This window comes from Anser brachyrhynchus (assembly GCF_964034855.1).
Source record: "Anser brachyrhynchus genome assembly, chromosome: 1".
Lineage (NCBI taxonomy): Eukaryota > Metazoa > Chordata > Aves > Anseriformes > Anatidae > Anser > Anser brachyrhynchus.
In genome coordinates this window covers 127,160,920-127,187,867 of record NC_137694.1, presented here as the reverse complement: position 1 = coordinate 127,187,867, position 26,948 = coordinate 127,160,920, and the positions used below count along the sequence as shown (strand labels likewise).

At 44.5% G+C, this 26,948-nt stretch overlaps 2 protein-coding genes across 7 annotated transcripts in view; one reads left to right on the top strand and one right to left on the bottom strand.

Moving 5' to 3' along the window:
* PCYT1B (phosphate cytidylyltransferase 1B, choline) overlaps positions 1–13,426 on the bottom strand; it is a 32,165-nt gene extending 18,739 nt beyond the window's left edge. For 2 of the 6 annotated variants that reach the window (XM_080587589.1, XM_080587592.1), the window contains exons 1-3: positions 13,249–13,385; positions 11,196–11,316; positions 2,106–2,205 (exon numbers count right to left, since the gene is read on the bottom strand). In XM_080587589.1, coding sequence (XP_080443715.1) covers positions 2,106–2,205; positions 11,196–11,234 — 139 coding nt within the window. In that variant the 5' untranslated portion in view covers positions 11,235–11,316; positions 13,249–13,385. Of the gene's footprint in view, positions 1–2,105; positions 2,206–11,195; positions 11,317–13,248 lie in introns of all 6 variants that reach the window. The other 4 variants (XM_080587590.1, XM_080587591.1, XM_080587587.1 and 1 more) reach the window with 4 other exon arrangements.
* Positions 12,052–26,948, top strand: part of POLA1 (DNA polymerase alpha 1, catalytic subunit) — a 220,839-nt gene continuing 205,942 nt past the window's right edge. The window contains exon 1 of the mRNA XM_080587453.1: positions 12,052–12,810. The gene's annotated coding sequence lies outside the window, so the exon portion shown is untranslated. The remainder of the gene's footprint in view (positions 12,811–26,948) is intronic.

Sequence of the window (26,948 nt, the reverse complement as noted above, 5' to 3'; positions counted from 1 at the left end):
TCAGACCTAGCCTATTTATTATCATCGATCATCCCTGTATTTTAATTTAGAGAAAATGTCATCTTCCTGTCTCATTCAGAGTTCCACCATATGTCTTGTTCTTTTCCCTCTGCTTTTCTAGTTAGTTCTGCCTTCTGGATTTTTTGAAAATTTTCCTTAATTTTTTTTCCTATCACCTCACTTTTTCTCCACTCTGGTCTGTGTCTTTCTTTTCTCCACAGCTTCCACATAAACACCTCATTACCCTTTTTTAATACTTCCCCCAAGATCTTTTTTTCTCATCAATGAGTGTATCTTTTTTTTTTTACCATCCACCTGCTGTCACCCTTGTAACTCCTTCTTTCTATATGAAATTTTCAGCAACAGTCTTCAGACAGAAAAGGTAAAACTTGGTTTACCAAATGACAGACCTGACAACAGTGTGGTGGGTTTATGTGGCAAGGTTTTCGTAGTGGAGATTGCAGGGGTGGCCTCTGCGAGAAGAAACCAAAAACTGCTCCATGTCAGATAAGGGCCAGTTTCAGCCAGCTCCAAAAGGATCCATTGCTGGCCAGAGCAGAGCCAATAACCGATGTTGTTTGCACCTCTGAGAGTAGATTTAAGAAAAGGGAAAAAAACTGCTGTGCAAGAGCAGCTGGGAGAGAGGAGTGAGAAGCAGCCCTGCAGACCCCAAGGTCAGTGCAGCAGGAGGGCAGGAGGTGCTCCAGGCACGCAGCAGCAGTTCCCCTGCGGCCTGTGGAGAGGCCCCTGGTGGAGCAGGCTGTCCCCCTGCAGCCCATGGGTCCCACACGGAGCAGATCTCCACGCTGCAGCCCGTGGAGGAGCCCCCGGTGGAGCAGGTGGATGTGGCCTGGAGGAGGCTGCGGCCCATGGAGAGCCCCCGCAGGAGCAGGCCCCGGGCCGGAGCTGCAGCCCGTGGAGAGGAGCCCACGCAGGAGCAGGGGGTCTGGGGGGAGCTGCCGCCCGTGGGGGACCCGTGCTGGAGCAGTTTGCTCCTGGGGGATGGATGGACCCCGTGGTACGGAGCCGTGTGGGAGCAGTTCTTGAAGAGCTGCTGCCTGTGGGCAGCCCCCGCAGGCTCAGTTCGGGCAGGACGGCATCCCGTGGGAGGGACCCCGCGTGGAGCAGGGGCAGAGAGGGACCGTGAGGGAGCAGTGGAGACAAAGTGTTAGGGACTGACTGCAGCCCCCATTCCCCATTCCCTTATATTGCTCAGGGAGACGATGTAGAACAGGGTGGATAGATAGAAGGTGTTTTTAATTTGCTTTTAGTTTCTCACTGCTCTAGCTTGTTAGTAATAGTTAATAAATTTTACTGATCTCCTTATGCTGAGTCTGTTTTGCCCGTTATGGTAAATGGTGAGTGCTCTCCCTGTCCTTATCTCAACCCTTGAGCCTTCTTCATCATATTTTCTTCCCCTTTTCCTTTGAGGAGCGGGAGTGAGAGAGCAGTCATGGTGGAGCTCGGCTGCTCACCTGAGTAAAACCACCACACAGTGCCACAGAATAGCCACCTCCAAGCAAAAGGACAGCAGAGATGATAACAACAAAGATCCAACATTCATGGACTGTACTTTATGTATTCGGGACTTTCTGTGAAATCATTCTGTTCCCCAAGCCCGATCACAGACATAAGTCTGGCAAAAATGTCCAGATAGAGTTCAGAAATTGGACATGGTTTCTTTGCAAAGGGCAAATGGCCTTTAAGGCCACTTAAGGTCTGATGTGGTCAACAAGAACATCAATGAAAGAAGACATGCTCCGGCATACATAGGCAGCATGTGAAGAATCCCAAAAGTAGCCATTAATCAACACAATTTTCAGACTGTCTGGAGTGGGCTGGCAAGCCTTCCTTTTGACCAACATGCAGACATCCATGAAAACATCAAACTCTAATTTGAAACATTTTCCCTTGTTGTTTCTCCAGTGGAAGACAATGGTCCTCTAGTTACTTGTTCCTTCCCCATTAGCTGATAGCACCAGATACCAGGCTGGCCTTTCTGCTTCCAAATGGAAGGCAAAAGTGAGAATTGATACACAGCTGCAAGGGAGAGCCTGTGCTTTGGGAGTGCCCATGGTCCTGCTGATGTAGCTCTCTACACATACCTGGCGTTCCCAGGCGGGCTTGTGCAATGGTTAGCTTCTCGTGGGGTGCTCGGCACTGACAGCTTGTTTCATCTGCAAATGGGGCAGGTGCCGTCAGAGTCTGGAAGGGGGGAAAACACAAAGTCAATTTGTTTTTCCATTGAGTAGTTAAAAAAGCACCATTTAACTGTGCTCTAACCAGGCTTAATGCTGGTTTGTTCGCTGGGGACTTTTGCTTTTTGGTCACCCTTCAGCATATACAATTCACACAATGTGAAAAGATGAGGAAAATAAGGCTTTCTAAATACAACCTAATTCATTGCCTGTGTTGAGAAGCTCAAGCATTGTGAAGTGAGTGCAGGTACATAATTTCTCTGTTTGCAGGACAAAGTCAGGTCTGATTTTTTGTTTTTTGTCAGAGCAGCTTAATCCTTGCTTTGGTCTCAACAAGTCCAAAGGCCCAAGATGCAAGATGTATCCTCCTATGTGTAAATTATAGCTGGAAAAACTAATTGGGATTTAGAATGCTACAAATGGGCCATCTCCTCACAAGCACCAGTTCCTTCCACGGACAAAACATCAGTACAGATGACTGGGACCACAAGCCGTTTTAATGTGTTTTTAATCAGAACTTTAGACAATTTTGAGGAGCCATTCAAAATAAAGCCAAGACCGCAACCAGAAGTCCCACCTAGCTAAAGCAAACTGAGCTGCAATTCCTTTCTGTACTCTGACGTGTACTGTAACAGTACTAAAATGCTCTGCGATCAGAGCACCATGAGGGTCCTGGCTCTGAAGAGCTTATAACCTACAGATATTACAGAGAGAATGAGGACGTGTGAAGAATGACGTGGTATTATCTGTCAGGAAACCTGACTACAGGCATTGGTTATTCTGCCCATACCTCTGTAGGAAGTTATCAGCAATAAGAATCTCAGATATTTATTATCTGCCATATGGTCTGATATGAAAAAAATGCTTCTCCTGCTCTAGGCTTGAAATCTTTATGGAATCATAGAAACAGCAAGATATCATTAGCTGAGATTTGGGTTGTTTTGTTTTTGTGAAATGAGTCGGTGGTTAAGACAAGCCAAGGGAAATATTTAACTTACTTTGCCTCCACCATGATACAGCTGGGACCTCATGACCTTGAACCAGTTGTTTGGCTTGGTTTTGACGGTCACCATTTATACAATGCACATTTATCATTATCAGTTTGTGCACCCATGGTTGATAGTAACAGAATCTCTTCCCTTGTATTTACACTTCTTCAGCTTTTAGACACTGAACACTTGATCACTGAGCATTTATTTTCCTTAGCATCGCTTTACCCCAAAGACATGTATTGCCTAATTGCTGCTGACCTCTGGGTTCACTGACTTGTTGCATGTAAAGCTCAGAGAACAGTATTAAAACAACAGCAAAAAGTGAGCTCTAAGATTCACTTTCAGCTCTTTCTGCTTTGGAATTTCCTATTCAACTTGTTTCCCAAAAGCACTCAACCTTTATATATATTTCTTTTTTTTTTTCTTCCATTTTTCCTTCCTTTTTTTGCAAGCTCAAGTGCTACAGGAAATCATCCAAGGTAACTTTAATACATTAGTGCTGAAAATCACAGCTTCTCCACACAGACAAGGCTAAAATTGAGACTCTATGGCAAACTCCACATTTCTGCTTGGGCTTCACGGAAGGGAACTGTTCGGCTGGCCACCCACGTAGCACAGCGTAGAGCATTACACATAATCATACAGTGTGAGCTCCTTTCTTTATTTCCTAAATACTGTCTTTTGGCTTCTGTCTTTGTGATCCCTGAGTGCTAACCTGTCTTTTTATCTCCAAGCAAGGTCAGGTTACACAACAGCCCGTACAGCCTGGTTCACGCTGGGATAAAGAGGAAGGCAGAAATGTTAAAACAATAATGGCTACGGTCTGAGGCCTGCAACTGGTAATCAGATCCTAGCTTGGTAGAGGCCGTTGCCTTGGAGATTATTTGAAGAAAATAGGCCTGGTTCGCAGCAAGATTTTTCTTTTTCTAGGCAAACACTGTAGTGCTTTTTGTCCATGTAAACGCCTGTGCAACACCAAGATTTTTCTTGTGGTCCCCACTAAATGGAGAACAACCACTATTAGCTTCCCTTCAATCCAGTTTTTGTAAACACTCATCATTAACGCTCACTTTACAGCCAAGGGCTTAGAACCAGACTTGTCAATATTTCCATTACTCTCTGACCTCTCAGTCATTGGATATTAAAACGCATTAAATACAGTAAATTAAAATCAGCCAAGTTCCGTCAAAGAGAGAATATGTAGACAGAGAAATACATAAATATGTTGTGCTGACAGATCAAGTGAAATACAGCAATAGCTCCCAAGTGGTACATCCAATACTATTTCATTTTCCCTGGCCCAGAAAAGATGCCGCAGAGCTTAACAAAAATGTCTGATGAGTAAAATATTACAAGACCATTTGGTTTGTCTACCAGAGCATAAGACAAAATATTTCAAGAAATATTCAAAACCCAGAAATAATTTATCAAACGTCTTTCTGTTTTGATAGAATTAGTCATATTCTTTCCAGTTTCTTGTAATAACTGGAATTGGGTGAAGAGAGCAAGTAATCCATATAACAGCCTTTTCATTTTGGTTAATCCATTAAAGTACCTTTAGAAGTTTGCTATAGTTCTGCCAATAATCAGATGGTTAGACAAAGACTTCATGAAAATGTACTTCTGTCTTCATCTGACAGACTTTTCCCTTCATCTGTGCCTTTATTATTTTCTGGGCACTTACATTTTGTGATTAGCCAAGCAAGCCAAATCACCCTTGCATTTTGGACCAAAGTAGGCTTCTGAGATCTGCATCATCCTGTAGCATGATTCTGTGATGCAAGGTGTTCTACAGCTTCAGTGTGAGTTCAGTGATGAATTATCTCATTTTGTTTGCTCAGCACCTGCCTCTTGCTTGTATTATTTGATATTCTTGCACTGGAAGCTTCAGTAAATTCTTCCACAGTCACCTACTCCCCATCTCTCACAATTTCACAGTCCTCTCTCTTTTCTCCCCTTGGTCACTTTTTTCCAGGCTGAAGAACGCCTCGGAGCTTCACCTGCACACAGTGATGTCTTTGCATTCCTCAAATACATGAGACAGTAAGAGCAGAGTGCAGTGTGGTAGGCAGCACTCCCCAGCTGAGCTGGTTCTGTGGCCAGGACACTTTAGAAAGAAATCCTATATAACGGATGGAAGTAGCTCATTTTCAGGTGTATCTTGATGCTGCCTTTTTATTATCCCTTCTCACAGCCTCTCAGGCTACTGTAACCATTTAACTTAGCTGCAATTCAGCAATATAAATATTAAAAGCTTATGTTCCCAAAGGATTTAAAAGAAAGTGGTAGGTGTTTTGTAGATGAACAGGAGTCAAACCACTGAAATGACATGTAAAAAGCATGAGCACCTTCACACCTTCTTTAGTTTGCAGTCTGTAATAGGAATAACTAGTTGTGTTAGTTTGTTTTCTGTTTCTTTTTTTTTCTTCTTTTTACACAGCAACAAGGAAGACAGAAATATTTTTGAAAAGGGGCAAACATAGACCCATCTACACAATATTGCGTCTGCCATTATAATTCTGCCTGCAGAGTAATTGCATGCGACGTGCTAATAGAAGGAGCTACTTTATTTATTTGATTAAGACAGCTACACTAACTTGTTCACCACATAACAAACAGGTAAAAACGTCATTCTCTTGATGGAGAGAACAGCTATACGTCATCAAAGATTTTGCCAGTAACACTTCAGACGTTGAACCAATACAACTATCCAGGTGAAACTTTGTAGAGCTGGGCTTTGTAGGGCCTGTGCTTATAAAAAAAATTAAACTGGCAGGCAAATGCTGTGGGAGGTATGATGCTGTAATCTCCTTTCATCTCAGAGGCAGTATTTAAAACAGATAACTGATTTCACTGGAACAAATCACGTGGGGAAGATCTACTCATATGAGGAAAGATTATTTTGGGAACCTGCTCCTGATGTTGGCAAACAGTAATTACAGAGCAGGAAACGCTGACATCAGTTTTAAGGAACATTCGTTAAGAGCAAAATGCTACTGAAACTCTTTAAAAGGAACTAAAAATGCCTGCTGCATTTCTGAAGCACGAACACCCTTTGCAAGTGGAAACACTATCTGAAGGACTACCCAGGTCTTCTCTTAGAGGTTCAGGGAGTGAACAGTATGAGAAATGAAAATCCCGTTGTCTGATGGATTTGTGACCTTCAGTAACTTTGGCCCAAACAGGTAAATTTATGAGCAAGGAAGTTGTAATTGAATGTTATCAGTGGGTCCCTCAAGGTAAACTTTTCACAAATGAACAGTTCCAGTATGAACGCATGAAACAGAAGAAAACCTAGCTTGTTCTCCAACAGTTCTGCTGACTCAGAGAGGTGGATGTAACAAAAAATAGAGCAAATTAACCTAACAAGAATAAGAACTTAAAAAAAATAATAAATCTGTTTGCAAGCATTCCAAATTGCCTTATTCCCAGTTGCTTTTTCTGGGCTTTACCTTCAATCAAATATACTTTGCTTGTCATTAGTATTAAGTCGGTAATGAATAAATGCAACATGCAATTACAAATTTAAGGTACAATAGCAGGAAAAAAGCTTCCACTGCCTTCTCAAGAAGCACACTGATGTAAATATGTTTCATAGAACATAAAACTAGAACAACTACTATATAATCCAGTCTAATCTTTGCAAAAGGCCAGAGAGATTCAAGACAAGATTCCTGCATGGCAGCTGCAACTTCTGACTGAACTGGAGCATGCTTTTTAGAAAACAAAATCCCTCACAGAGGTGGGATGGGTCCCGAGTCAAGCACAGTTCACATGAATGAGGCACCTCCACCGACCTCTGCAATTCGCAAACCCGTCCTCACTGCCCTGGCACGACTGGACAGAGCACTGCACACAAGGGACCTGGGCACCACTCACCAAAAGAGCTGAAGTTACAGCAGCAAGCAGTCTGTGAGCCCACACCCTACTGCCCTGCTTGCAGGACACCCATCCAGGCTGCCAGCTGCCCCGGCCCTGAGGAGGGACGTGCAGTACCGCAGCCCACGGAAGCACGCGGCTCCTTCAGCAGGGCGCTGCTTACCGCGCTGCAGTCTGCAGAGGCCATCGTGAAATGCAAAAAACTGCAACTGGGCTGCAGAACCAAACTCAGTGGATTTGCACTTAAAAGCTGAATGGCAAGTGCTTGCTGGCCCATGATTAACGCTGAGAGTTGGCAGTGGACAACAGACCCAAAGTGTGTAAGCACCGCTCCGATGCCATTCTGTGTTTTATTGACTGATCCAGAAAATGGAGATAATGTCAGCTGTTATTTTGTTTTCATTTCTAATAACTGTTTCTTTTTGCTCCTACGTTAGTATATATACCTGATATATGCCTAGAAGGCACACATAAAACTTCAGGTTTAATACAGGCAAGGCTTAATCTCCTGAAATCACTCAAGCTATAGTTGAGATATTGGGAGAACTTGGCCCAATTTCAATCTCTGCTTGCGCTTCTACTAAAGATACTTAACGTCTATCAATTATTTCAAGTCAGATGTAGGGTAGCTTTTTTATATAAATCACTACTCAAAATAGAGCTATGTTGGGAAAAAAAAAAAAAAAAAAAGACTAAAAGAGTTTTCCCCCAGCACATGAGGCAAGTATTCTCTGCAGTTCCCCAGCTGGAACACAAAAGCACCCTGGGATGAGCTATTTTCCTGCAGGAAGTGCAGTGCACTTCTGTAAGAGATCTCTGATTTATCCCGTGCCTTTCACAAGAGCTTTTCCACTGTAAGCCTTCTGTCTCTGTTTGTGTAGGGAAGGAAGGCAGATTACCTGGGAACAAATGTGTAAGTGCACAGTTCCAGTTGCACTGAGTACAGGACTCTAAATGTGGGATTATACACTACACGTAATTCTTGTATCTGCAGCATTGGCTTTCTTCTTACATTTCTCATATATGTTATAATTTTGAATACACCCTGGGGGAGAGAACAGAGAGAAACTATTCACATTGGTTTTCTACTTATTTTTAAAGATATGATACAAACCTTCATAGTAGAGACAACAGCACAGTTTAAGAACTTGGTAACATTCTCCTAATAAAGCCGCTTCTAAAATAGTATCAGCGATGTATTTGCAAGCAAGGAATACAATGCACAGAGTGTAATGTTTGCTCCCTGTGTTTACAGGTCATCTGTGAATCCTGCAAAAAAGTTTATCTGTAAGTTTGTGATCTGACCAATACAGTTTGCAATGTATTTTTGCAGAGACTATGGCATTTTGGAGTGTATACTGATGACACGTTTTCTGATGCAGCAAAGGCAAATCGCAGCAGATTTCTGGTGCCTACAGGCCATTTTTTAAGTTATTTTTTAAGCGTGGCAAAGATTGCTACGTGTTCCCAAGTGCAAACCATATTGGACATTTTTAAGAGTTTGTGCTTTTGTGTAATAGCCAACATTTACGAAAAGTTAAATTTTCCAGAGCAGAAACCAAACTTGTAAAGGAAATAAAAGATATTTGGGCAAATAAAGTCATTCTGGGTTCCTCAAATGTCAGGCTTTTTACTTATATATTTATGCTTAGTTCCAATTTGAAGTGAACAGATGGCAGACCCCCTAAGAATTAACATCAGATGAGAGAGAACAGACACATGGGACACTTTTGTAACCACAATAAAAGCCCCTAAATTTGGCATTAGCTCCTCTGGCTAAAATTGCATATATCTGTTAGTCATACATGAAACACAAATATGAAGATATATGGCTCATGGAAGTACAATATCTGAAATAATTCTAAAGGACGCATCAGACCCTCTCAAAACACTGTTTGCAAATAAGAACGAGGTGAGGCATCCAGGGATGAAAATATAAAAAGCCCAGGTATGCAGGTTTTACTTGCGATTATTTCAAATGTTGTGCTTAACATTTCATTGCTTAACAGCAGCAATAAGAAAACTGTCTACAGGAGTCTAATGTCACCTTCATTTCACTGTCATTTCTTCTAAAAATGATAAAGAAATAGGTAAAGCAGCTAATACCTAAAATGACATGAAAGCTGTGATCTTCAAGTGTTCCTGAGTCTCATTCTCCAAATTACTGCAGATATAGTGGCTCCAAGGCATCTGGTGCCTAAGTCCTATCGAATCATAAAAGCGTGTAGCCTCTGAACCTCAAGACAAGGCAGCAGAAGTAAGCCTGGGCTCGGGAGCAGTTGCTGGGATTGCCAGGGTGAACCTCAAATAGCCCCAATGCTTACAGTGCCTTGGCAGAACACGTTTTATCTGCCATATGGATAGCTCCTGAGTCTCCAGCTAGTCCCTCTGCCTTCACAACGGTGATGTTAGGCAGAAAAACCCAGCGCGGTACTTCCACACAGGGCAAACAGGCGAACAGGACCCGGCTGCAGCTCGAGCCCAGTGCCAACAGCCTTGCTACGGCAGTGCGGACGTCACGTAGCCGTGACCTTGGGAACAGCCTGGTGCTCCCGGGACCCCACTGCCAAGGGAAGGGCAGACACAGCACAGAACACCCACCAGCTTCTTTCAGTCACCTGGCGGACTGACCCTAAAGTACTGTTCTCAGCTGCTTGATTCCTTCCCGGCCCTGCACCCACCAACATCCCAGTAGGCACAGCCACCCACCTGCCTATGCCCTCTCCTCCCCTGTAGTTCCCCTTGGCTAATTCAGGTGCTTTTTGTGCCTAACTTCCCCTGCACGTTGCAGAAAGGCCTTTATTCCTCATTAGGGCGTAATCTCACATCAGACCAAAGCACAACGAGCTAGGTACTGCCATGGAAACATCCATTTCAGTGTACTTCATTCCCTTAACTGACCTAACCCTAAGGGCGTCAGCCAATTTTGAAAATATTACATTGGCACTCAGGTCCCAGCCGTCCTTTTCCAGATGTTCTCACTGAGGCCTAGGTTGGATGACAGAGACATGAAATATGAGGAAAAGAAGCTCTCCGTATGTTGAAGGGAAGGATGAGGCCAACCAGTAGTTTTGAGGTTTGTTTTCAGGTAAGTTTCGATGTGTATTCGTTTTTGCTTTATTTGCAGCACTGTACTTATAAATTGCCATTGTTCCTTTTTGTGAAAGACACTATCTGGAATAGTCTTGCTGAACAAAGTGGCGTGTTGAAATGCCTGTTTCTTTATTGCAGGTTGAGGATTAGCAATTCTCAAGGTGCACACTGACCCTTCAGCAAGCTGCCCACATGGAGTTTCTTGTGTGACCAAAGTCAAACTCTTGACCCCAAGGGACTTGCCTTTTTCTTTTCAGAGGGCTTTATACTTCCCCTCCTGTAATTCCTCCTTTGGTATCTCTGCCATCCACTTAGACTAAGGGCACGCCTCACTTATGGGCCTTTTCGGTATAGGTAGACACAGGCAAACCTTAAAGGGGATTCCCACACCGAGATCTGGAGCCCACCAGTGGTCTGCAACCCTTAAAGTTACGTGGGGGCAACTGCCATATCTTGAATGCATGTCACGATATGACCAGGAGCAATGTTTATCCATTTAAAACAATGAAGGCCCCTGCGACCAAACCACGGATATCCCAGTGGCTAAGCAGGAGAAGCAATGCTCATTTAAAAAAAAAGAAAAAAAGTGATTGGACAGTGATAGATTGAAAAGTGGCCTAACCCAGCAGTTTGGTCCAGACGAGAAATGGGTAAGTGCAGAACTATACAAACCAGGCCTGGTGAAATGCTGTTTGTTTTTTCTCTTGACCACAAATCTATTAAAATCACCATTAGGGACAAAGCTGGAGGCTCTAGTTGATTTGTTTCTCTGTGGTGCACTACAACTAGGATACATAGGTCACTCTACGAGAGATTTTTCTGGCATCCGAATACATGGAAGTTGAGAGCATAAAGAAGGCAAAGACTAAGTGAAAGGTGGATCAGGGGAACTGACTGAAGCAAGAATGCTCATTAATGCTCTAGTCGGTTAAGAAAACCCAAAGAGTGTCTTGGGAAAAAATTAATGGCAATTTATATCACAACAGTACTACACACCGGAAAACATCAGCTTTCAATACACATTGAAACTTACCTGAGATTTGCCTTCAATGTGCCCTGTTTTCCTGCTCATTGAAGGATACAGGGGTTTTCCTTGGTCCTACTATGACACTTCCTGCCAAGCTAGCAGACTCCATAGCCTAAAATCAGAGGACCTAGTGACAGATATCCATTAAAAATATTCAGAGTTTGAAGGCTTTAAATAAATAATTCATTTTTCAATGAACAGGACAACAACAACTGTTGCAAAAAAACAACTAATCCCCTTTCGATCTTTTAAAATCTGGGCTCGTTCTTAAGTTTAATATCCTCTTTTAACACAAGGAGCTTCCTAAATACAAGCATATGCTAAGAACTTTAAGGCCCAGATAATTCATTTTAGAGCCGTATAATAACCAAAGAGAAGCATCAAAAAGTCCTCTGTAAACGCCACACTGGTATTGTCCTGAGGTACCATCCTGTGGTCCAGCAGAACAGGATGATACTAAAACGTTAACCGAGATATATACCGCTTTCAGATGTACGGATGAAGTACGTGACTTGTCCAGTGATCCACCACTGAGCATGCTGACTTCAAAGGAGCAGGATCAGAAAACGTACTGAAAATATTTAAAAGCATCTGATAGGAGCTTAAAACCCCCACTACCACTCAACATCTGCGGAGTTGTGATTAGCTTTTCAGGACACCAGCTCTGAATTCTTCCCACTTGAGACACGGCTTTGTCAAGGGGAACTTGACTGCACTTGTCTGTAACATTCCTTACACCCTAACCAAGTGAGGCAGATCCCATTAAACTTCTTTTTTTCTTTTTTTTTTTTCATTTTTTTCCTGAAGACAATGTAGATCTGCTGGCTGACAAAATACCACTTCATAAGGACACTTTTTCCATAAATCTTTGTTCAGCTAAATGTCTCCACTGCCTGTTATTAATTTACTGGTACCTGTGAAGATCTAAAACACCGTAATGAATCCCTGCTTTACTCGTGTACTCCAGCTGTCACCTTAATTTCCACAGAAATTATACTGGAATAGGTGACACTGTAAATACTGGCATCATATTGTCACTTCTTTCTTTAAGATCTTTTAAAATGTCAGACTACACAGAATAATGTATTCAGACTGGTTGTTACACCTGAGCTTTGACGGAGAAATCCTAGCGTGTGCGAACACCCTGCAGGAACGGCACGTGAGCTCAGCTTCCCCACTAGAAAGCTCCAAAAGCATCCCTTGAACAAATTAGAGAGTTTTCTTTTAAAGTTCATTCTAATTATACCACCGGCAAGCAGAAAACGTCAATTTAGGTCAACTCCAACGAGCGTTGCTATTCCTTGTCACATTAAATGTCTCGACTACCGCGCTGAGCTTAATTACTGAAGTCTGGTTTTTAAGCACGCGTTAATTAGGACCGTGACAGAACCCAGGAGCTCGGTGAGCTGATTCCCCGTGCCCAAACTGTTGCATCAGTCGCAGACCTCCACACCTCGGTACGCCTGCGGGTCTGGGCGCTGCGTGCAGGTATGGCTCCTGCCACCTCTACCAAAGGGCGTGCGACGGCAGGGCGAGGAGCGACAGCTTCTGACGGGAGCGACACAAGGCTTCGGGGAAAAGCCAGAAAACGCACGGGTTGTGCTGGGTCAGCGCACGGGAGGTAGGAGGCTCTGACCCCTTGGGGAGTCAAAATCCCTTGGGGTCCCAGCACAGGGCCGGCGGGGCTGGGGCCTCAGCGGGCTCCTCTGCCAGCAGGGCTACAGCACAGCGAGGGCAGCCTTAAAATAAGAGGGGGGAACTGGACTGGACTGGACTGAACTAACCTTCCCTTCCCTTCCCTTCCCTTCCCTTCCCTTCCCTTCCCTTCCCTTCCCTTCCCTTCCCTTCCCTTCCCTTCCCTTCCCTATCCCTTCCACTTCCCCTTCCCTTCCCCTCCGTTCCCTTCCTCTTCCCCTTCCCCTTCCCCTCCGTTCCCTTCCCCTTCTCCTTCCCCTCCCCATCCCTCTCCCTTCCCCTTCCTTTCCCCATCCCCTCTCCCTTCCCATCCCCATCCCCATCCCCGTCCCCCTCCCGTTCCCCCCCGGCCCCAAGCACTCACCAGGCGCGGCTGGGGGCAGGTGTGCTCCAGCTCCTCCATGGCCCCTCCTCGCCGCTCATCACCGGGGGATTTCGGGAGGCCGGGCTCTGACTCAGCACCGGCGGCGAGCACTGGCATGGCCGGCGGCGGCCCCCCCCCCGCCCCTCTCCTCTCCTCCCCCCCCGCCCGGTCCCGCTCAGGCCGTCACGCGGGTGCCCGCCCCGGGGGGGGTCTCCCCGGGAGCCGCCCGCGCGTCGCCATGGCAACCGGGCGTCTCCCCCTCCCTCCCTCCCTCTTTCCCCGCCCGGCCTAGCGGCGCGCCGCGCTCATTTGCATGCGGCCTCCTGATTGGCTGGCTGCCGCCGCCACCGCCCCGCGGCGCCACGGCGGGCGCCCGCTGGCCGGAGGGGAGGGGCCCATGCGAGGCGGGGAGCGGGGGCGGGGCGCGGCCGGGAGCGGGTGGGGAGCGGCGCGGCTTGTTGAAGTAAAAACAGAAATAAAGAACCCAAAACCGACAGAACGACCCCAAAAATAAAGGCGAGGCGAGCTAGGAGGAGCCGTTCCTCAGGGGGCGAGGCGCCCGGCCCCGGGTGCTGAACGGACAGCTCCCGGCTGTTAACGGCTGCGCGCGCGGCCCGCCCCCTGCTGCTCCGCCCCGAAACGGGGGGATCTGACCAAAACCTGGGACTCTGACCCAAAAATGAGTGTTCTGACCAGAACTGGGGGCTCTGACCCAAAAATGGGTGCTCTGGCCAAGGGGGGTGCCCTGACCCACAGGCGTGCTCTGACCCCAAAGTGGGTGCTCTGACTACAGGGGTTGCCCTGACCAAAAAGGGGGTGCTCTGACCCAAAAGGGGTGCCCTGAGCAAAGGGGTACTCCGCCCCAAAAGGGGGTGCTCTGCCTCAAAAGGGGGTGCTCTGACCAAAAGTTGGTACTCTGACCAAAAGCAGGTACTGTGACCCAAAGTGGGTGCTCTGACCCAAAGTGAGTGCTCGTTTCCTCAGGAAAAATATTTCAAGGAGTGTTACGCTTTTAGGAGGACATTTGGGCAGAGCAGTGTCGGGACATGAGCAGAGGGACCTCACAAGTAGCCCTTCTACAAACCCAACCGCGTGTGGCGGCTCCCCGGCGACCAGTGCCAGGGCGCAGAGGGAGCGGGACGAGGTAGATGCCTGGCTGGGGTCAGTGCCCAGCCCTTCCTGACCTAGCGTGGGAGATGAAGGGGAAGAGATGCTATGCAGCTGGATGACTGCCAGTAAATTGGAAATGTAAATTCCTTCACCTCGCTTTGTGCACAGAAAGGTGAACTCCATCTTTGCTTTCATGCTGGGAGTTTGCTATTGAGCCTGGCTGCATATCAATTAGTATTTCATAATGTTTTTTCATAGAGATGATCTTTTTCTATATACATGTAGCATTAAAGAACAATATCTCTCTTACAGTGGTGTTATCAGCTAAGTGGTGCCAGAATTTCAACGTCGAAGCGGAATACCTTTGTTGTTGCTCACTTCTTTTCCAACTTTGGGAGATATTTTATACTAAAGCTTTCTTGCCTTCTGTTTGAAGAGCATGATCAAGAAAATGTTTTGTACCTCATTAATAGAGAGAGTTGAAATAATGGCAAAGGCTCTGGTGAGAAGGCGGGGGAAGACTGTGGGGTCCGTCATGTGCATCCAAACTGACTTTGTCACAGGCCACCCTGGCTCTGAAGATCTTAGTTAATGTTCTGGTTTTAGGTTCTTGGACAAGGCATCCTAAACTGCCTCTTCTTCTTGCTGTGGAGGAAAACGGCCTTTCAAAAGGCTGGAATATGTGTTCTTTACTCTCTAAAATAAATAAATAAACATTAGATTTGACTGGAGAAGCTGAGTGGATGGCCTTCTGGAAATCCTTACTAGTGAGCCAACTTTTAAAAGACCAGTGGAGAAAGAGTGATGAGTGGGATGGTTCATGCATCTAACTTCTTTTATGTAACCAAATATCTTGCATCAGGCTGAGTATGGTCTCTTGGGCATCCTCCTGCTACTTCTTCAGAAGTAAACGTGACGTATAGCCACGGCCTTTAACAGCGGAGCTCTTGGCAACAACTGCTTGGGCTTGAATAGACATCTGATGCATAAAAATCCTGTCCCGTGGTGCATAAATTGATTTTATATGCAAACAAGCCCAGAAACCATGATCCAATCCCCTTAACACTAATTCCAAGATCTGAACTGAGTAGACAGCAAACAGGGAAAATTCTTAATTGCAAGGAAGGTTCCCTCTGAGATGTAGTGGTTGGTTGGTTTTTTGTTTGTTTGTTTTTGTTTTGTGTTTGTTTTTTTTTTGTATTTGTTTTTGTTTTGTTTGTATGGAATTTCTTTTTTGCAAACTGGAACAATTTATTCTCCAAGTTTGATATATACATATATATATATCAAATATTTAGCTGTTACATTTAAATCCCCTCCTTTCTCAAACAAAGTATTATCTCCATCTGGACTTCTTGTGCAGCTGAACACCATGGAGACAAGTATTCCTGTGCAGACTCCTCTATATTTTTGGGCTGTCATTTTTAAATACCCCCTTGCCTTTTTTTCAATTTAGTCATTGAAATGCACACAAATGCAACTAAATAAACTTCAATTCCTTATAGACACCATCACCTATAAAATCTCTGTCATGCTTTTACCATAGTATGCATATTAAACTGAATCTAGCAGATGAGCACTGATCAGACAACATGGCTGAAATCTGAATTAATGTGTCCACTTCCATCAGAGAGGTTATTCCCCTTTCTCTGATGGCTTAAGATAAGTGAGAAACTTACTTCATCAAGCTTACTACGTCAAGGTCATAGCTGCTGCTTAATGCATACTAATGACATCCTTGCCCTAAGGCAAAATGCCTAGAAGAGCAACCTGTACTTGGAAACTGGGAATGAACCTGTTGAAGACCTCAAGCTGCTTGAGAAGGGAAATGATGTGCATTATACAATTAGTTAACAAGGAATGCTTTCTTCTCTTTAAATGCTAGAGCAAAGATATACCCCCATCTTCAGCAAAGTTTAATGACTTACCTCTAAGTCCCTCGCTAACACAGTAATTTGGCTCAGATGCCCTCAGTGGTCCAGATCTGTTACTGCTACAGAGAAGTTTGTAAACACTCAGCAAAGTCTCCAGGCTAAGGTCTGCTGTATTAGCAGGACACTCCATGCTTCTGATGTCCTTTGTAAAAGCAAGGACGGGAGTGTATTGCAGCCCCTAGAGAATATTACCAAGTGTTTGAAGTGCCTCAGTAGATAGCAAGCACTAAGTACCACAGCAGAAGCTGTATTTAAAATGGTCTGCCCATGGGAGAGGCTGCAAGAGTCTTCTGACTTAGACCTGAGTCATACTACAGAAAAATAGACCCTCGAGTGTTTCCTGTCCAAAAGTCAGCAGGAAGCCGTGGAAAACTGGGGAGATGCATGGTTAAACAGGGTTTGAATTCAAAGACAAGCATCTACAGAAAACATCACAGAATAAATTCTTGAATATTTAACAGATGAGCTGGGTTGTGCTTCAATGTATGTTTTTTGGATCCTGAAGGCTTTAACGGCTGTCAGCTGCAAGATTTTGTAAGATGGAGGAATGGCTTATGGCTGGAACAGAATACTTAAAATACGATGTTTCTTTCTACCTATCTATCAATCACTCTCTGTGTGTATATATATATATGTACACACAGACCTATATATGTAGGTATAGGCAAGTCTCTCTATATATAGACTTATAGACTATATATACATAAGATACATAGGCAAATCTATACAGAGAGACTTGCTAGAATTAGTAGTCAAAAAAAATAGAAGAAAAAGATACCATATTGCTGTGATGATCAATTAGTTAAATCACATATTTTTAGACCGGGATTAAAACCCCAGAATTCTGGATTTTTTTCCCCACCTGCAAGGGCAGAGAATGAAAGGTATCAATTTAAATACACCTACTGGTTTTCACTGCCTCCAACACCATCACTTTGCTGCTTCCATGCAATTTTATCTGATACTGTAGCTTTAACTCATTTTTAAGGTGTAGTTCATCATTCCAGCAGAATGCACAGTGCTTACGAACTATTGCCTTTTTGTTAAAGCAAATTAAAAGTACTTCTGATTTATGAGAGTGCCTTACAGAATTGCATACGGATTAAATCCATACTTTTTATATATATGTATATGTAATGACAGCCTGTAAATTATTAAGGGTAAAAACACAGGACTTGGTACAACAAAATCTGGCTTTTTCCACATTCCTGTAGCAGAGATGTGATTTTTAGTAAATACTATATTCTCAAAATGCTTGTACAGAATCAAATTAGACAGTCTTTCAATAATCATAGAATCATGGAACCACAGAATATTCTGAGTAGAAAGGGACCCACAAGGACCGTCGAGTCCAACTCCTGGCTCCACACAGGACCACCCAAAAATCAGACCCTGTGTCTGAGGGCATTGTCCAAACACTCCTTGAACTCCAGCAGGCTCAGTGCCATGACCACAGCCCTGGGGAGCCTGTCCCAGTGCCCGACCCCACTCTGGGTGCAGAACCTTTCCCTAACCCCCAGCCTGACCCTCCCCTGTCCCAGCCCCATGCCGTTCCCTCGGGTCCTGTCGCTGTCCCCAGAGAGCAGAGCTCAGCGCCTGCCCCTCCGCTCCCCTCGTGAGGAAGCTGTAGGCCACAATAAGACTTTTTTTAAAAAAGACATGTCAGTTCCAATATGCTTTATAGATAAATCTTCTGAAATCTGTAAGTACCTAAAAATAGGGGCTTCTAAAGTGCCATTCGTCCATGCCTTATAGCACTATTTTGAATAAGTGGGGCTATCGACTTTGGGGTAGGTTCTTTGTGTTCTCACTCTTTTATGAACTGCTTTTACAAGCACTTTCGAAGAAAACAGTAAGAAATCATGGCTGGTATTGGACCAAGAAAATATGTGTCTTAATTTTATCTTTCTGCAGTCGTAGAACAGTCACTTAGAGTGGGAAATGTTAGGTCTGTTTCTCCCGTTATTAGATTGTTTTGTTGTCCTTGCTATTTTTAACAATCAAGCTTTTAATTATTGTGCTGTCATGGGAGGACAGCCTTCCCAGCAGTGGGACTTTCCTGCTGGGTGCACAGAGGTTGTGAAGCATTTCAATTAGCTAGTCTCTGCTCATCATTCTCTCCCCAGAACTGCAATAACTTAGTCAATCCATTCTTATCACCATTCCTACTTTCTTGTTAGAAAGTTTTTTCTTAACATCTAACCTGAATTTTTGTGGCCGCAGTCTTGCTTTTCTACCAGACATAGAGAACAGTTTTGTTCTCTTTTGCTTTTAGTAGGCATTGACTATTTATGGTTAAGACTTTGAAGCAACAGTTACTGGATTTGGAGTGGAGATCTGGCATTCAGCAGACAGGTTGCTATTTTTGACAAATTTCATATGCCTCTTCTAGACTAAACAGCCCCAGTTGTTCCAAAGTTTTCTTATACGTCACATTTGACAGGCCACCTCACTATCTGCTGTGTTGCTTTTTGGGTATCTATACATTCCTGCAGAGTAGTGTAAGCATGGTACTATAGCTGCAACTTTACCAGTACTGAGAAATATATTGCTAAATATTACAGATCCCACTGCTTTTTCTATCTCAGTATAAAGTTTGCCTAAATGATTCATGCTGTCTCTCTCCTGCTTCTTACTCACTCATTACAGATAAATATAATTTAAGAAAAATCTCTTTCCTGTTTGTATTTAAAGTATGTTGTTATCCTTCCTTTCTCTTTTTCTCTGCAAGCCATTATTTTCGCTCTTCCTGGAACAATTTCACCTTCCCCTCTTCTGCCTTTCTAGACATGCACGACAACCCCCTTAAATCCACACAAAAGCCTTTGCTAAGACTGTCTTGCCTGTATTTTTATTGCATTCTCTTCTACCCTTCCGTCATAGTTTTGGCTAGGACAGAGTTAATTTTCCTTGTAGAGGCTCACACAATGCTGTGTTTTGGATTTTTGATGAAAACAATGTTGATAACACATGGATGTTTTAGTTGTTGCAGAGCAGTGCTTGCACAGAGCCAAGGACTTTTCAGCTCCTGCTGCCCTGCCAGCGAGGAAGCTGGGGGCACACCGGGAGCTGGGGAGACACAGCCAGGGCAGCTGGCCCCAATGGCCAAAGGGATATCCCATACCACATGGCACCATGCTCAGCAATAATAGCTGGGTGAAGGGGGGACAGGGGTGTTCGGAGTGCTGGCATTTCATTTGTCTTCTCAAGAAACTGTTACACATGATGAACCCTGATGCCCTGGAAGTGCCCGAACGCCTACCTGATGATGGGAAGTAGCAAATGAATTCCATGTTTTGCTTTGCTTGCACACGTGGCTTTTGCTTTACCCAGTAAGCTGGCTCTGTCTCACTCCATGAGCTCTCACATTTTTACCTTTCCGCTTTTGTCCCCCACCCCGCCTGGGGAGAGTGAGCTGAGCAGCTGTGTGGTGCTTAGCTGCCTGACGAGGCTAAATCACACCATCTTCAATCTATCTGCCACCTTCCTTTTCCCCCGTCTCTATTTCAGACTTCTTGGACTGATCTTCAGTGTTCCATCACTCTCTCTTTTTTCAATATTAAAAGCTTCCAATACCTTTTTTTTCTCTATCATTCTTGTGAACCTTTATCTGCCCACTAGTCACATTTTCATGCAAATGCCTTCACAGGTCTTTTCCCGTACTATTTCAAATGCCAGCCTGCTAAGTAAAACACCAAAAGATTTACTCTAGACGGCATGCAAGTTGGGGATCAATGCTTAATATTTTGGATACCGGCAACCTAATAACTGTAGATTTTGCTAATCTAGAGATACGCACCTTATTTAAAGCATAACGTGTACCCATCCACTGTAAAATGAGTATCTGTTAGCTAGTTTAGCTTTTATTAATAATTAAGATTGTTTGACCCTAATATCCTGTTTGAATTGCTTATAGCTTTGCCAACTTTGAAGCCTTTGATCTAACACGTTATCAGCTGGGCATCTTCTGTCCACTGAGCAGTTGTGGAAAAACTTCTGCCAGCATGATACAGCTGCTTCCCATGACTGGGAGGAGAGATCTGATATTTGGTTGGAGGTTTGGCACTCGTGACAGTGGTGTGCCGTTTTCTATTTTCATGAAAATTGGGCAAATTTAGTCTTGGATGTAAGGATGTAAGTCACTTCATATGTGTCAGGGTCCTGAGGCACTAAGCAAACTTCTTGACCCTGACAAGCCTGATTTGGGGCTTCTACCCCACACCCTCTGCCTGTGGGCTCAGGGGCTCTATTTAAGCTTCAGCCCTTGTCTGAACAATGTTGGAGGAATACTGATCTCCATCATATGCTTGGCCTACCCACCAGTATGATCTGGACCTGAAGCTGCAGGCTGAATTCCTGGCTTGACCCCAACCCTTCCTTATTTCTGTAGACTTGCCTCGTGATCCCTGGACCTGTTCCTAACCTATATCTTCTGGCTGACTAAATGGCTTGACCTGCCTCATCACCATGATATGGCCTTACGATCAGGACTCTTGGTTGGACCTTGCCACCATCTGCTGTTCTGTCCTGTTCACCTTGCTTGGGTACGGTGGGACTGGACCCTGACTGTTGAAGCTCCTGATCTGCCAGCCTTGTGATCCATCTAGGCTCTTGATTTGCCTTTCCTTAAGGAGCAGCTCCCCTCCTGCTACTCCCTAGCAATGCGTACAGTACTGGTGTGCCTAATCTTGTTTTTAGCTATTAAAGTATCTGGGAACCCCATTCCTTACTGAGTATGGGTGAAAATAAGCAACCCTTGTCTATTTCTACAGAACAACAGCCTCTGTTTAGTCCTGGGACTTGGAAACTCTGAAGACCTCTTCCTGTATTCAGGAATTCTTTCCTTATTTCATAAAATACAGCAAATCAAACCACCAAAACTGATCAGAAAGACTCTCTTTTAGGTTCACAGTTGCTTTCCTGTTGGTGTCCACAAGGGAGAATCAAAAAGCGTGTGAATCAGACCTGAAGGAATAAGTCGTGTCTGGTTAGTATTGGAAGGTGGGATCAGATACCAGTGGAATGGGCAAGTACAGAAAGGACGCCTGAGAAGCACCAGAGAACTACTCTTTAGATCAGACACAGACAACCCAAGTTTGGTCTCCATCATTTGTAAATCCTTTCTGTTGTCTCCTCTTCAGAAAAGATGATCTCAACCTCTCCCTTATGATCGTAACTCTTAGATTGTTGCTAAGGCTTTTGTATACTACGGTGAGAAGGTTTTTAACAAAGAAGCACCACCTCCTCCCAAGAAATAAGACGTAAAGAGGCTAATTGTTCTGCTTGGAGAGTGGAGCATGGATAACATGCAGTGAAAACCTAGATCATGCTTTGTAGATGAAAGCTAGAAAAATGTGTTGGGAAACAGGACACAAAAACATACTAAAAAAAATAAATCTTGAAAACAACAACAATAAAAAATTAGCGAAGGCTACATTTGCTACTTTTTGATAGGCTGATATAGAGGAAGTGTGGAGAGAAAAAGACTGCCTTAAAGAAAGTCTGTTTTGTAAAACCAGGATGAGGGAAGATAAGATGTAGACTGCAAAGAAGCAACTATGGGAAAAGGAGAAAAAACTTCATATGCTTTCTGGATTTACAAAGCTAAACACAAACGTCAAGTTGTCAGACTTGTCTGATTTCCTGCCTATCTTTAAGTGTGTCAATAATTTGTAAATTCTTTCACTGATTCTCAAACCATACCTATGCATGTTTACCATACCATGAAAGTACCAGGACTAATTTTTCACGCTTTAATCAGATTTGATACTGAAATTAGATTACTGTCAATTGTTCTCATTCAATTTCATATCCATATTTGTGGGATCTGTGCCGTGTTTGAATGGGAATGGTATGGGCTGGTGTGTCAGGCAGGTTCTCTTCACCTCTGGACAACTGAGTGGAGTGAGACTCCAGCACTTTCAGAAATGGCCTTCTAGAAAGCCTGTGGAGCATAGAGGGAGATGGGGGAGAGGTAGGAGGTAAACCCACCCTACAGGTTTTCCTGATCGATGGAACAGGGGATAGCTAGATAAAAATATAATATAAGGGAACAACTGGCTGATGGGTCAAGCTCAAATGGTTATAGTAAATGAGGTTACATCAGGCTGGTGGCCAGTCACTAGGGGGGTTCCCCAGGGCTCCATTTTAGGGGCAGTTCTATTTAATTTTTTCATAAATGACTTGGATATAGGACTAGAAGTTGTTCTGAGTAAGTTTGCAAATGACACTAAATCGGGAGGAGCTGCTGAATCCATCAAGGGTAGACAGGCCTTGCAGAGAGATCTTGACAAATTAGGGATCTGGGCAATCACCAACTGCATGAAGCTCAACAAGAGCAAGTGCTGGATTCTGCACCTGGGAAGGGGCAACCCTTGCTGTGTGCACAGACTGGGCGACGAGAGGCTGGAGAGCAGCCCTGCAGAAAGGGATCTGGGGGTTCTGGTTGACGGCAAGTTGAACATGAGCCAGCAGCGTGCCCTGGCAGCCAGGAGGGCCTGGGGTGCATCAGGCACAGCACTGCTAGCTGGTTGAGGGAAGGGATTGTCTTGCTCTGCTCTGTGTTGGTGCAGCCTCACCTCAAATACTGTGTGCAGTTTGGGGCACCACAATATAAAAAGGACATAAAACTATAAGAGAGTGTTCAAAGGAGGGCTGCAAAGATGGTGGGGGGTCTAGAAAGCAAGATATATAAGGAGCAGCTGAGGTCCCTGGGTTTGCTCAGCCCCGAGCAGAGCAGGCCGAGGGGAGGCCTCATGGCGGCCTGCAGCTCCCTCACGAGGGGAGCGGAGGGGCAGGCGCTGAGCTCTGCTCTCTGGGGACAGCGACAGGACCCGAGGGAACGGCATGGAGCTGGGACAGGGGAGGGTCAGGCTGGGTGTTAGGGAAAGGTTCTGCACCCAGAGGGTGGTCGGGCACTGGGACAGGCTCCCCAGGGATGTGGTCACAGCCCTGAGCCTGATGGAGCTCAAGGAGCATTTGGACAACGCTCTCAGACACACGGTCTGATTTTTGGGTGGTCCTGTGTGGGCTAGGAATTAGATTTGATGGTGCTTATGAGTACCTTCGAACTCAGGATATTCCAGGAGTTTGTGGAGACTCCACCCCTGAGACAGTCAAACCTTGACTGGACACAGCCTGAGCAGCCTGTGCAACCTGGTCCTGCTTTGAGCAGGGGAAGGACTAGAGATCTCTGAGGCCCCTTCCCACCTGCATTATTCTAAGATCCCGCACTGAGGCTAGATACAGCAGGATGACAAAATGATTTATGCTGTGGGGAAGAATTCTGACAGCTTAAGAGCCTCAAAGGTAGAAAAAATTGGGGAAGTTATTATTGTTGAAAGATGAGAGGGAAAGTGGAAAGTCTTTTCCCAGGTTCTGTATTATTGTGGATTAAATAATTTCTAAGCAGGTCATGAATTTTTGAAAAATACAAGAATGAGAGAATTAAAGTGACCCTCAGTAACAGCTGAACTTATGTATTTCTACTGCCTGAATGAAACAGTAATGATACCAAAAGGCCAAATATAAATATGGAAAGCGATTCAGTAGGACTTTAGCAATTCAGTAGTGATACAGTCGGACTAGATGGTCTTTGAAGGTCCCTTCCAACTGTACTAATCTATACTATTCAATATACAAGATTTTGTTACGATGAGTTATGGGCTCTGGACATACGGTAAGGTTGACATGGGATCTGCGTGTTGGTGCCCTGAATGCATTAATTGACCCTAAATGCCCTGACCAGTCGCAGCTGGGGTGTCCCCATATCTGCTGCCAGCATATGGGGCCAAAGAGCCCGATATTTCAGTTCAGCCCCGGGCCTTCAGTCCACACCTGAAGTACGTTGTAGGTGTGTGCAGCTCCGGCTGTGCTGCAGCTGAGCCTGGCAGTGGACCCAGCTGATGCAGACCTTGACCCATGGGCTGACTTCCTGACCTGGCCTGGCACCTCTCCCATCACCATGGACTTGCCTGGTGGTCTCTGGCCTGTACCTGACCCACGTTACCATCACTGACCCTGACCTGACTCTGACTTGCATTTCTGGCTTGTCTGTGTGGCGAGGCAAATCCACAATCTTGTTTGATGATTTGGACTCCTGGCTGACCCTGACTACCATGTGGGATGGGGCCCAGGGTGGTAGGTCTCTCCCTCACCCGCTGTGTCATGTTATCCCTGTCCTTATGGAGCAGCTGACCCTTGCTGCACCCTGACAGGAAGCTCAGGCCTTCTGAACCCCTAAACTGAGCACAGTGGTGCCTGCCCCATGGCTATGTGGGGTCTTTTCCACGTGATTTCCTCTGAGTCATCAGCCTGACCCTGCCTGGGCTTGGGTCTGCCCACCATGATGGTCCCTGCCCAGCCCTGGCTCCTGAGCAGATCCTCCACCCTGGCCTCCAGGGTTCTCCATGCTGTGTCTTTGCTGTGGCTCAGTGTCCATGAAGTAGCGCATTGGTGACCCACACTCCACGGTAAATCCCTTCTGAGCCCCAGTCTCCATGAGGTGTGAGGACACTCCCTGCTCAGAGGGGAGGCAGCTGCTAGCTCTCAGAGGACCCCAGTAGCCCTGATCAGCCTCACCTGCAGCTTCTACCTTCAGCCCAGGGGCTCTGCACCATCAGCCCTTGCCTGAGCTGCATTATAAGAGTGCTGGTCTCCAGCTCAGCCACAGCCATGCTCTTACTTTGTAGTTTGACCTCAGACCTGACTCACTGCTGTGGACTTGTCTGGTGCTCCCTTGGTTGTGTCTGACCCTGGATACCACCATCAGGCCTGATCCATACCCATGGGCTGACTTTGAGGCTTGACCTTGGACCTGCCTCATCACCACGGGCATGCCTGGTTGATCAGCAGGCTGTGCATGACCTGGACTACCATTGCTGGATCTGCTCCTGATCCATGTCTGTGGGACACAGAACTGAGTTTCCTTCTGCTGGGGAAGTAACCAGCTCCTGCTGCTTCCTGCTGCTGTGAGCACAGGCTCTACTGGCACTAACTCAGAAAGAGACCTGTGGGGACTACAACTAGACTGTAAATTTTACAGCGCATTGTGATGGCTTCCTCTTTCCTGCTGAAGAGCCTCGAAACAATGAACACTGAGAGTATTTGCCAATGGAGGTGTATTTGATCTTCAGCCACATCTTGAAATGTAACAGCCTCTCTGCAATAATGTTTTGCTTACATATTAATTGTTAATTTTTGTGAAATTGTAAAGAGAGTGCTGAAAGTAGTTAAAACAGAGACTTTCATGCTGTGGCAATAACTGTATGCTTTTGAACACCATTGGTATCAGACTTAATTCTTAGACATTATAATTATGTGAGGGCTCTTTCTCTGTGAGTTTGCTCTAACTTGTCTTCCCTATTTAATTTATGTTATAATATTTTGTACTTTTATTCTAGGCTTGAATAGGAATACTGTATGAGGCAAGCAGGTGGTTCAGTTCTGCTCTCTGTTACTGTTAGTGTAATTCCACAGATTCAGGGAGAGTTGTTAGAAATTGTTGTAATTTAACCACAAGTAGAACTTAACTTTTTTTTTTAATAATTTCTGGATGTTCATTCCATAGACCTACTTTCTTCTGTCAGAATAGAAATTAATGGAAGCTGTTGTTCTAGTTTCTATTCCACATTTACATTTCAGAACCTTTGCATCATAATAGCAGCCTTATTCTCTTTATCCTGATGTTAGCAGGTAACGTGGGTAGGTAATTAAAAATAGATGTGCAGTAAACAAAAGACATTTACAGACTTGGTAGTTAAGGAGCCTGCTCTCTAAACATATGTTTGCATTATCATCTTTATTAATAAACAAATGGAGAAGCATCTGTTTCTTCATATTCTATCAGTCAAATACCCGTGAAAAGTTTTGAAAATGAGCAACTCCTGGTAAGTAATAATTTCAGATTTTTGATTTTTAAGTTACTTTATCTGTGCTCCTTTATTAATTTAGTATCCTATGCAGCCAGTACGGGATGTTAACGTGTCACATGAATAGCATAGTTTAGTAACTAGCTGCTGAAATGATACAGTCAAAGAAATGAATCATGTTTAACTTAACTCATTTATACCTAATGAGTGATAACATGAATTAATTCAGACCAATATAAGTAGGAGAATGAAATACGTGGTGCTTGTGGGTAGCATACACATAAAACATACATACCCATATCCTGTGCAGTATCATATATATGGACACGATTCTCCACAAAGATACTCTGCCCTCAACAGGGATGTAATAATGTGCAGGCGTTTTAAGTTAGTGAAGTTGAATTTGCCATCTCTGCTATAATTCAAGGTCTATTCACATTCTGTGTTTTATACAACCCCTTGTAATGTCAACAGATTTTTTTCCATCATCAAAAAAAATTACAAAGCATAAGCTTAAAGCATAATGTTGGAATCTGAGAACTTTAACACTTTGTCCTATTGTCTTTGAGACAGAACAAGCATGCCCTATATATAAAAAGGGAGAACACAGTAATCCTCAATACAGTAATTTGTTCTTTTAACAAAGGTTTGATACTATACTCCAATTATACTTTTATGTGTTAATATATACTCCAGTATATATTAACTTGGAGCAGTGAGTTTACAGTATTTTCTATTCATAACTACTATTTTTTGATTCAGAACTTAGAGATATATACTTAAATTA